Source organism: Thamnophis elegans, chromosome 5 (genome assembly GCF_009769535.1).
Source record: "Thamnophis elegans isolate rThaEle1 chromosome 5, rThaEle1.pri, whole genome shotgun sequence".
NCBI classification, from domain to species: domain Eukaryota; kingdom Metazoa; phylum Chordata; class Lepidosauria; order Squamata; family Colubridae; genus Thamnophis; species Thamnophis elegans.
Genome location: NC_045545.1, coordinates 47,470,576 through 47,482,338, shown reverse-complemented (window position 1 = coordinate 47,482,338; position 11,763 = coordinate 47,470,576). Strand labels below are relative to the sequence as shown.

At 40.1% G+C, this 11,763-nt stretch overlaps 1 protein-coding gene across 1 annotated transcript; it reads left to right on the top strand.

Annotated features, from left to right (window-relative positions):
* Positions 1–266: 266 nt before the first annotated feature.
* Positions 267–5,342, top strand: PIM1 (Pim-1 proto-oncogene, serine/threonine kinase). The gene is made up of 6 exons (XM_032219048.1): positions 267–955; positions 1,181–1,287; positions 1,469–1,519; positions 1,673–2,039; positions 3,453–3,629; positions 4,030–5,342. The coding sequence occupies exons 1-6, from the start codon at positions 874–876 to the stop codon at positions 4,185–4,187; spliced, it is 942 nt and encodes a 313-aa protein (XP_032074939.1). The 5' UTR covers positions 267–873; the 3' UTR covers positions 4,188–5,342.
* Positions 5,343–11,763: the final 6,421 nt, after the last annotated feature.

Below are 11,763 nucleotides of genomic sequence, written 5' to 3'. Positions count from 1 at the left end.
GGCGTTCGACTTAATTGGCACTTTATCGTTTTCTTAAATTTCTTGCACGTAATGCCATTTACTCGGAAGAAAGCAGAGTGCTGCACTTGGAAGTTCTGAACAGGATTCCCCCCATCAGAAGCCATGAGTCACTAGGAGGAGCCTTCAAGCAGAGTCGGCGTGGGTGTACCTGCAGCCGTTTCAGGGAGCTCCCCGCCATACGTATCTACGTGTGGCGGGGAGCTCCCTGCCCAAAAACGACTGCACGGTAGGCAGCAGAGATGAAGAGATATGCACCCACTGAATGTTACCCCTCATGTTCCTGACAATGACACACTGGCGAGAAAAAGACGGGCAACCATGATGCATTTTTTTAAAAAAGCAATCCTCCAAGGACTCCCTCTCCTCGCTGCCTTCTCCCCTTTCCCGCCAAGGATCTCAGCCCTTTCCAGCCCCCTCCTCCCGGTCTCCAGCTTCTCATTCTTACCCTCCCCCCCTCTTTCCCCCCCTTCTTTGGCGCCGTTTTCTTCCCGCCACGTCGAGCCTCCTCAGCAGTCCATTCTGACGAAGAGGCCCGGCGCAGGATGCCAGCTGCAGCAGGGATTGGCCGAGGCAGCGCCAGTGGGCGGAGTTTTCCCGGACTAGAGACCTGCCCGCCGGCTCTCCCCGGCTCCACCCCAGCTCTGCTCCCTCCCACTTTTACTACAGGCGGCTGAAGCCGGGCCGCCGCGCCACACGGGAGGGAGCAGGCTGGCCCGGCACGACCCCGCCCGCAGCTCCCGCCCGTGCCTAGGAGACGGCAGTTGTGCCGCTGCCGCCATCGCCTCCTCCTCCTCCGAGACATTGCCGCTGCTGCCAGCCCCGGCCTGCCTGGAACACGCGGACGGGGCGGGGATGTTGCTCTCGAAGATCAACTCACTGGCCCACCTATGCTCGACGCCCGGCGGGGATCTGCACCCCGTCAAGCCGCTGCCAGGTCAGCTGAAAGAGGACGGGAAGAGGGGAGGCGGGAGGCTGGAACCACCAGTCGGGAATGGTCGATGGATGGATGGATGACCTGGAAATACCTCGGTTTAAGAAACTGGATTGGGGTGGGCTGGTTTTTTTTGGGGGGGGGGGGTTTGCTTTGCTTTGAGAGGTGTGGGGAGGCAAGGGCATGTCTGACAGGGTTTAAATGATCTTTCCTTCCTGCTAATTGTAGGAAAGGAAAAGGAATCCCTGGAGAAGCTGTACCAAGTGGGCCCGCTGCTCGGCAGTGGAGGCTTTGGTTCGGTCTACTCAGGCACCAGGCTGGCAGATGGAGCTCCGGTGAGTGATGGGTTTCTAGTGGAGTGTGCCCTCTCGCAGCCTCCACGTTCCCTATTGTTTTTGCCCTTCCCGCCTTCTCAGTAAACTCCTATATTCTCCATTCTTTACCACTGGCTGCTATCTATATTAATTTTTTATTCTCTATCTGTCCCCCTTCCCCCCCCCTTTTTTTAATTTGAAGGTGGCCATCAAGCATGTGTCCCGGGACCGGGTTTCTGAATGGGGAGAACTGGTAAGTTGTGGGGAAGGGAGGAATGCTTGGAGTTTCTTACTGCAGAAAGATCTTCACAGTCAGTATTGGATGTTGAGGTTCGACTTGTTCTCCTTCTCACAAATCATTTTTTTTCCTCAAACCCCCCTCCACCTTTTTCCATTCTTTATGCAGCCTGGTGGAACGAGGGTACCCATGGAGATTTTGCTCCTGAAAAAGGTTGGCTCTGGATTTCGAGGGGTAATCCGGCTGCTGGATTGGTTTGAAAGACCAGACAGTTTCATTTTGGTTTTGGAAAGGCCAGATCCTGTTCAAGATCTATTTGACTTCATCACAGAACGAGGTGCTCTTCCTGAGGATTTGGCTCGCAGCTTTTTCCGTCAGGTGTTGGAAGCAGTACGACATTGCCACAGTTGTGGTGTCCTGCACCGGGATATCAAAGATGAGAATATCTTGATTGACTTGAGCAATGGAGAGCTCAAACTTATAGACTTTGGATCTGGAGCACTGCTCAAGGACACAGTATACACGGACTTTGATGGTGAGTGTTCTTAGTTTTCATTCAAAACTGAGCCAGGAAGTTTCATTTCTGAAACATAGTGTTCCCTAGGCTGTGCTTTAGGTAACTTCACAACAATAGAACAAGTTCTTCCTATGATTTTAACGATTTGTCTTTTTTCTGAAGTATATTTTATTCTCATAAATCATTCCCTACATAAAATTGCTCTTGCCCAGAGAACTAATGTCTATTTGTGGCTACCTTACTGCTGATGAGATTGTTTTTCTATTAAATCCAATGGGCTCACAACCTTACTTAAAAATGTGGAAATGAAATGCCTTGGGAAAAATCTATTGTAGATTGTTTCCAAGTTATGATTACTAATTCATCTGCTTGATATAATGGATGTATGCTAAGCTGCATGTAAAATATTCCTGCAATAGTCTTTATGTTTTAATGGTAGTCTAACTACAAGTCCAAATAAAAATATGGATGTCATGCAATTATTCTATGTAGTAAGACTGAAGGGACGTTTTTGTATTTCGTCCTTTCCGGTGATGTCTGAATATGAAGCCTAGAGGAAAAGGTTACTGTTAAAAGCTGTATTTGCAGACTCACTAAATTAATCATTTCAATAGGGAAGCTGCATTTTGTAGGGCATGAATGTTGTGAAATTTGATCTAGGAGTGATCACTTTAAAATAACCTCATTGGGGCTAGAAATGCAAATAAATGTCTTTTGAAAGCAAGTTTGTAGTGATAGGGATTTAAGAATTAATATTAGAATAGAAATTTGATCTGCTTGTGCATTCAAACTGTTCCCACAAAACAAAACAAACTACTTGCGTTGCTAACAGACTCGTGGAAGACTTAACAGCCGTTTACTTCAAAAATCACTGCTGGCTTGCAGCTTGTTTGTTTTTTGGTCTGGGTTCCCAAATGGCACGCGCTGCCTTGAATTTTTTGTTTTGTTTTTAATTTAACGGTTAATACCCAGGATGGGTTTACTGCCTTCTTTCAGCACTTTCCCAAGCTTTTAGTGCCCCCTTGTGGATTATGAGGTATCTTTTTACAACTCAAAGTTTGTAAACAACAGTCACGTGGATGGAAACCAGGCAAGCAGCTCTGACCTCAGTATCCTTGCTTCCTGCCAAGAGAGGGAGGAGGAGGGAGAGATCAAGCACTACAACAAAGACATCTAGGCAAAAGGTTCCCGGCATTGCTGTGATCTCTTTTAAGATATAGGTATAAATGGTATAAAAGTTCCTTTTAAAGATGAAATACATACTAATCTTTTCATGGTTAAAAATTAGATCTTTTTTTAATTCCTTGATTAGTGTCCATAGGGACTGTCTAAATTTATACCTATATATATCATAACTATAAGATTTAAGAGTACTTGTCTGAATTCTGTAGTTTTTAAAAATTTTCCTGATGATCTATCCTCTGTTTTCAGGCACTCGAGTTTATAGTCCTCCAGAATGGATCAGATATCACAGATATCATGGCAGATCTGCTGCTGTCTGGTCACTCGGGGTATTACTCTATGATATGGTGTGTGGGGATATTCCTTTTGAACATGATGAAGAGATTATAAAAGGCCAGGTCTATTTTCGTCAAAGGATTTCTTCAGGTAAGTGTTAATTTGGAGTGAGTGAAATTCTGTCTGGAATGTTGATCACAAATAACTTGTTTAGTATATTGGATAAGTATATTGGATAAGCAGTAATCAGTAATATGCAAGTGCCACTGTCACATAAAGCAACATTTTAGGATTTTTGATGACTGCTTTTAGCCAAGGATTAGAAGCTAGCATTCCTGAAAACTCAATCTAAGACATTTTGATTTTACATAACCTTGGCAAAGTAATAAAGCATGGATGAATGGATGTTCGGCTTCAAGAATTTCGGCTGTGTAAAGCAATCTCATTTTATTAAATAACCTATGGAGATTTTGCAGCAGCATTTATAATGTTCTATTTTGTGATGTTCTTCATCAGTGGACCTTTGCTAATTTTGTACTTTCTTTTGTAGAATGTCAGCATCTGATTAAGTGGTGTTTGGCTCTAAGGCCTTCTGACAGGCCATCCTTTGAAGATCTTCTGAATCATTCTTGGATGCAAGATGTTCTCCTGCCTCAGGAAACAGCTGAGATCCATTTGCATAGTCTAATTCAAGAATCCAGCAAATAGTGTGTCTCATCCTTCTGAGGAGCAAAACAAAATTTTGCCGTATTTGATCTGGTGGAGTGAAGACTTTTATAGAAATTTGACTCATCTTTTTCCAGACACAGGCTTCCTGATGACTTTTCTAAGTCTGAAGAAACCCATTTCTTTTGGGAGAATGGACTTGCTGTTCGGGAGCCTGACTTACACATCTTCTCACCACTAGATGAATTGGACAAGCCGAATCCTAGAATATGAAATGAGTGGTGCAAATAACTAGAGATGTTTGGTACAAGAGAAGGGAGGGAGTTAGTGATTTGGACCGGCTACCTGCCTTCACTGTGTTACTACTACCATGTTCTGAGTGCCTTCAATTGCAAACTGAGCTGTGCTGGGGAAAAATACTTGAACATTCCTTCACTGCTGCTTTCTCACAGATTTACCTGTCTTAAAATTTATTCCAGTTTCAAAAAAACTACTTCAGAATGAAGGAGATAATATTAGCAACCCTAATTGCTGTCCAGTATGAACTCTGTGTTTGCTTTTGCTGCCTTTTGAACATGAAGGCATCCTCTAGTGCACAAACAATGCAACTGTAAACTGTAAATTTGTACAGAATACAAGAACAAAAATTGGTGTACAGAAGATTGTAGTTATATTTTTACTCCAGTGTTTTTAATTTATTTCTAGGGTTTTAAAAATTAAATATCCTAACTGGTAGGATTTTATTTATTTTATTTATGAATCATGCGAATTTGTGGCATACACCTCACTGCTATAGCTGTTGACCTGTTCTGCTATGTTGTTCCTACTTCTGTTTCATATTCTAATCCCTCTTTGGTGATCTTCTGCCTTTTTGTTTGATATCTTGCCTCTGTATGGAACAGCTGACTGCCCTTCCCCATCACCTGTAAATATTTCCAACTGTTGCTATTCACCCTCTCCAAATGTTTGAGACTTTTTAACTGGTGTTGATGGGGAGGATATGTATAGATGGCATATGTATATAGTGCTGTACTTTGAAAGGGAGCAAGATGTCCTGGACTTCAATACTGTCAAAACTTGTTTAAGTAATTTGGTGTGTAGTCTGCTGGTTTTTTTAAATAGTAATAGTGTACAGGGAATTCAGAAATGCTATTTTTTTTTATACATGCTGTTTTAAATAAAAATGGAATCACTTGATTTAATCAGTCTACTGGATATTTAATGGTCATATGACTCACATTCAGTTGTATAAAAAACCTTTGCTCTAACTGTATAGTAAATCAATGTCATCCCTCTGACTATAAACTCTCAGCAAAAAATCTTTGCTTGTGATGACATTTCAGATATATGTAAATTGCCTTCGCTACCATTATTTAGTTTCTACTGCACTCGCCCTATTCATGAAATCCAACCTGATATCTACTCAATGTTCTGCAGTATTTCTTTGAGAAATAGATTTCTGTCTATATTTCATTATAGGAGCTTACCGATTTTTTCTTTTTGTACAGACTATTGACCTTGAATGTTCAATATCCCCTGAGTTGCAGCAGGAATAATAGCATCTAAGAAAGCCCTTGGACAATCCAGTAAAATACTACTAGACAGAAGATAATTTCTGCAGTTTATCTGCTGCTCAATTCTGAAAAGACAATGGTTTCCAATAGAAAAATAATTAACAGGAAAAAATGTATCCAAAACCAAATGGCAATTTAATATTCTTGTTTACAATAAATGAATTATCTTATAAATTGACATTCAAATAAAAGTCCTATGTGTTATTAGTACTGGGTCCCATTGAATAATGGTTAAACTTGTGAAACATGCCTAAATTATATGTAGTAAGGATATATTTAACAAAGTCTTTGGGATATGTTTTTTTTTTTAAAAACGGGAATTCTTCATCTTCATTATTTGAAACTGCTCTTTTTTGCTATTTATTCTAAAACACATTAGGAATTTTCCTGATTATAGATGTTGGTTATGGTTCAAAATTCCTATAACGCTTGATTTACCCCATTTTTATTCATGCAAATTCACAAAAAACATTGGCAACATTTACATTCCAACAAATTTCTAAAATCGGACAGGACTATAGTATCCCAGAAAAATATGGTTTCTTTGCTGGGTTAACTCGTTGGCCAGTTAATAGCATTACAGCCTTCCAGGAAGCAGTTATTTTCTACATAGTAACCAAAATGCAACTCTTTCAATTTCTTGTTTTTCTATTTGTATTTTGTTGTACTTTAATGCACAACTTAATATGACTTTAAATGACTTGTACTTTAGTGCACAACTTAGTATGACTTTAAATGACTCCTAGTTCTCAGAACTGCAGATCAGTTTTATTTAGGAATATTCTTAATGTACCATTTGAAGTTCGGAATAAATTTTTACTGCAGTTGACCACTTAGTAAGAGCACTGAATCAAATGACAGAAGAATGCAATGATCTGCCATTTTCCTTCTCTAAACTGCATCCAGACAGGATTTTATTTTAGTTATGATTATAGCCTATGTTGCATTGGTAAATGATAATTGGACTTTGGATGTAGCTCCTTAAAATGAAATACACACACACACACACACACACATATAGTATGTAGCAGCCTATTTGCTTTAGCAATGAAGAGTAATGTTCTTTCCTACACACAATATGGATGACATCTAGTATTTAATAAACAACGTGGTATTCTTCGGACTTCCAATTCATTTTGATAATACCAGGTACAGTATTTGAACTACATGTTATGTAAAATGTGCATAGGTTTACATCAACTGAAGAATACTAGCTCCCACTGGTCTGTGATAAGGCTGCTTGCAGAAAGTGTACAATAAATATTGTACATGTCTGCCACACTATTGCCTGAAATGCTCTTTAAAGTATAATTTGCTAGGCACCTATTTTGCTCTTTTGATATTGAACATCTTTTACATTTGTTGTATTTCTATTATTAGATATCATTCTTGGATTTTCTTCTGATACCATTTTTATCCTCTGCTGCTCTAATAGGCTGACGGCAATATATAAGAAATTCTTGAGAGGAAAGTAAATATATAGCATCTTTAACAGGTGTCATATGGTGTATTTGATCCTCCTGTGCCCGTCCTGTGCTTTTATACCCTCTCCGGTTGCCAGTATTATTTAAGAAAGGGAAGCATCTAATTTACTGATGACTGAGCGGATTCCAGAGTACTATCAACTTACTTAGGCATCACAGAATTAAGAATATCAACCTCGTCAAGCGCCTTAGCTATCTGTTCCAGAATTCAACCAGACTGGCTACAGGATTGCCTGCTTCATTATGGAGAAATTACCAGGTACTTACCGTAAAACATTGTCTGGGGTGGACCAATTTAAATGGGTGTCCCTTAGAGAGGACAGTAATGAGCCTTAATCTAGTCTGCCAAGATAGTGATCTAAGCCATGCAAAAAGGTTGCTATTAATGTTCTCCATTCTTAGATCACAAATTAGCTGCTCTGAGGTAAATACCAAGTCCAATGTGTGCCCCTCCCCCATGTGATCGGTGGTATGGTTTAAGGCAGGCCTATGGTTGCCATGACAACAAAGAACTCCCAAGCCCTTCCCAACCAGCCCCCAATACATAGGTAACCTGGGCATAGTTGTGGTAATTGATTAAGGCTGAGGATCTCAGGGAAAAAACTAGCTGAGCGGGAGGGTATATGGTATACTAAGACTACCAGCACCTAACTTCATAGCAATAGCACGTAGACTTACCATATACCGCTTCAAAGTGCTTTACGCTTTCTAAGCAGTTTACAGAGTCAATATATTGCCTTCAACAATCTGGGCTCTTATTTTACACACCTTGGAAGGATGGAAGGCTGAGTCAACCTTGAGCTTGGTGAGATTTGAACTGCCAAATTGCAAGCAGCCAGCAGTCAGCAGAAGTACCTGCAGTACTGAATTCTAATCACTGCGCCACTGTGGTTCATAGAGGATCTCACACCTAGCCACTTGCGAATCAATGAGCTTGTCACCATCAGATTCTTAAAAGATTATTAACAACAATCCTCCTCTTTACCCTGGAATTGAGATTGGTATGCAACCAAATCCCCAATGAGGCAGATTTCCAGTTCTCCAACACCAGTAAATGTAAAGGCAGGACTTAGAGGTCCCAAAGATGCTTTTCAAAAGACAACTGGAGGGGCGAGCTGTGCGTGCATGTGCATGAATACTGGCCCATCTCTCACCAAGTTGAGCTCCATATGTGCATGCATGCATGCCAGCCAGCCACTCACATTGCCCAGATCCTCTCTGCCCCCCCTCCCCCCGCCAGGCTGCCAAGCCGCAAAGGTTGGGAACTGCTCTCCTAGTTTACCTGGGATTTCTCTCTGCAGAAAGGAAGATACGATTCCCAAATCTACTCCCAGTTCCTCTGTTAAAATATAGCTCATTCAATGAAGTACCTTTAGTATTGTATACAATATAAATATAGTAGGGTATTAAGGGCAATTAAATCAAAGTCTGCATAAACATATCCAAGTTCCAGACATTTTGGTAATGTTTAAAAAGCAAACAAATCACTATAAGAATTACCCTCCTGGGCTGTGCTTCACTTTTTCTTTGGGTAGATGCCAGCAGAGCTTGAATAATGATTGGTTCAAATCAAGTCATACCCCTGCTACTTGAGCAATGTGAGAATGCATACCAGCACAGCCAGTCCTTTGTAAAGAAAGACTTTGAAGAAAGCTTGGGAAGTATGTGAGAACAAAATGTAGGCCTCCCCAGTCAACCCTCCTCCACAGAAAATAAATAAAAACTACTGCTTTGTTTTCTCTTACTACCTATATGTTTGCCTGCTATAAAGACAATAGATGATTATGGTCCATCGCACAGTCAGATGTATAGATTGGATTTTGGCATTTTAACCCACCCATCAAGTTCTTCCCAAGGATATGGAATAGGAAGAGGCTGACATTTGATGGTGTTTGAGATGTCACAGGATGTATGGTAAGCTGTTCTGAGTAAAGCTGCCTTTTACAGTTAATTGATGGTGAATTTGTCAATGAAGATTATGTGCTTCCATTGTTCTGAGATTGCACCCAAGGCACTTATTATTATTATACAATTGTATTACAGCGGCCAGTTGTTTCGCCGGATTTGGCATTGGTTACTAGTCGGGCCCCACCCAGGGGCCTAGGACGTCGCAACGTATTTTCGTAATATGCGTGCAGATCCAAGCAGTGCGGCTTTTTGCATTTGACTGATGGTGATTTTGTCAATTTTTAACTGTTCCCACCAGTTTGTTGTTGTTTTAATATTATAATTTTTGCACAAATTCCAATGGATCATTTGTGCTACTGAATTGTGCCGCAATTTATAATCAGTCTGCGCGATTTTTTTACAGCAGCTGAGTATGTGATCAACAGTTTCATCAGCTTCTTTGCAAAGTCTGCATTTGGCATCATCAGAGGATTTTTCAATTTTGGCCTTAATGGCATTTGTGCGGATAGCTTGTTCTTGCACAGCCAGGATTAGTGACTCTGTTTCTTTCTTTAATGTACCTGTTGTTAACTATAACCAAGTTTGTTCACTGTCCACTTTATCTTTTATTTTTTCCAGAAATTGGCCATGCAGTGCTTTGTTCTGCCAACTCTCCATTCTTGATTTTATCACATCTTTTCTGTATTCTTGTTTCGTCTGTTGGGCCTTCAGTAGATTTTTGTTCTTTACTTCAATTAATAGATGTTCTTGACTTTCTTTTAAATAATCAGCCAGTGCATGCTTTTCTTCTTCAACTGTTTGCTTCACTTGTAATAATCCTCTGCCACCTGATTTTCGGGGCAGATATAGTCTATCAGTATCACCACGTAGATGTGAACTGTAGTGCATTGTCATTAGTTTCCTGGTTTTTCGGTCCAAAATATCCAAATCAGCTTGTGTCCAGTTAACTATACCAGCTGTGTATCTTATAACTGGTATTGCCCAGGTATTTATGGCCTTGATTGTATTTCCACCATTCAATTTAGATTTCAAAATTTTCCTAACTCTGTTGGTGTACTCTCGCCTGAGAATAGTTTTTACTTCTCCATGCTTGATGTTATCCAACTGCAGAATGCCTAAGTATTTGTCGTTGCATTTAATTAGTTGCATTTAATTAGTTGGCCATTGGGCATTTCAATTCCCTCACATGCAGTGATTTTGCCCCTTTTTATGGATACAGTGGCGCATTTTTCCATGCCAAACTGCATTGAAATATCGGTGCTCAATACTCGGACTGTGTTTGTTAGTGATTGGATTTCTATTTCTGACTTTCCATAGAGTTTCAAATCATCCATATATAGTAAATGCAAAATTTTTTCAGCTTCTTTGGCTGTTTGGTAGCCTAATTTCATTTTTTTAAAGATTACTGATAGTGGGATCATTGCGATGATGAAGAGAAGAGGTGAAAGTGAATCACCCTGGAAAATTCCTCGCTTGATATTAACCATTCCGTAGATCTCATTCCCTACTGCCAACTCAGTTCTCCATTGTTTCATCGCCTTTTCAGCAAAGGATGTAATATTTTTGCTAATGCCAGTTGTTTCTAGCATTTTATGATCCAACTATGTGGCAGTGAGTCAAATGCCTTTTTGTAATCAATCCAGACCATATTCAAGTTCGTTTTTCTGTTCTTACAATTTTCTAATATCATTTTATCAATTAGGAGCTGATCTTTTGTGCCCCTGCTCCTTCTTTTGTTGCCTTTTTGCTCTACTGGCAAGATGTTGTTTGTTTCCAAATAATCCATCATGTTATCTGCAATAATGCCTGTGAGTAGTTTGAAGGTTGTTGGCAAGCATGTTATTGGTCTGTAGTTTTTAGGTATTGTTCCTTTAGTTGCATTTTTCTGAATCAAGTATGTTTTTCCAGTTGTCAACCATTCATCAATTTGGCCCTTTTGTAAAATTTCATTCAGTTGCCTGGCCAATATTGCATGTAAACTGGTCAGATATTCGAGCCAGAAACCATGTAATTGGTCCTTTCCAGGTGATGTCCAATTCTTTACCTTTTTTACTCGATTTTTGACCATCTCAGTTGTTATTTCTAATACTTGCATTTGTTTGTTGCCAATGCTTTTCTCAAAGTCGTGTATCCACTTTGCTTCCTTATTGTAGTCCTTTGCATTTTCCCACAATTCTTTCCAGAATTCAACTGTGGCCTGTTTTTCTGGTTTTTCACTTTTGGTGTCACCATTCACATTAAGACTTTGATAAAAAACGCCGTTGATCTGATCGAAATTGCTGATTTTGTTTATATTGGATGATTCGTGCCTCATATCTTTCAATTTTTCTAGCTGTTGCTGTTATCCGCTGTTTTACAATCTCTACAGCTTCATTGATGTTTCTTGTATCCAATCTATATCTTCTGATTAGCCGATCTATGGTTTTGTTGTTTTTAAGCCGTTGCTCATGCATGTTCTTTAAGTTACTAGCATCTGCCCTTAATTTTTTGACTTTTGTTCTAATCGGATTTTCCACTTTGGCTTTGATGCTTTTTCTGTTGTGTGACTAGGTACTTTGATTTTAATGCCTAGTTCATTAGTGACTATTACAGCTGCGCTGTACATTAACTGGTTCGTTTCCAAGATGGATCCCGATTCAATTGTTGAAAACA

Bases quoted from the DNA above. Each gene is read 5' to 3' on its own strand.
- PIM1 (XM_032219048.1), top strand. From the start codon at position 874: ATGTTGCTCTCGAAGATCAACTCACTGGCCCACCTATGCTCGACGCCC. The intron at 956-1,180 runs GTCAGCTGAAAG...TGCTAATTGTAG, and splicing joins CCCCGTCAAGCCGCTGCCAG to GAAAGGAAAAGGAATCCCTG. The intron at 1,288-1,468 runs GTGAGTGATGGG...TTTAATTTGAAG, and splicing joins GGCTGGCAGATGGAGCTCCG to GTGGCCATCAAGCATGTGTC.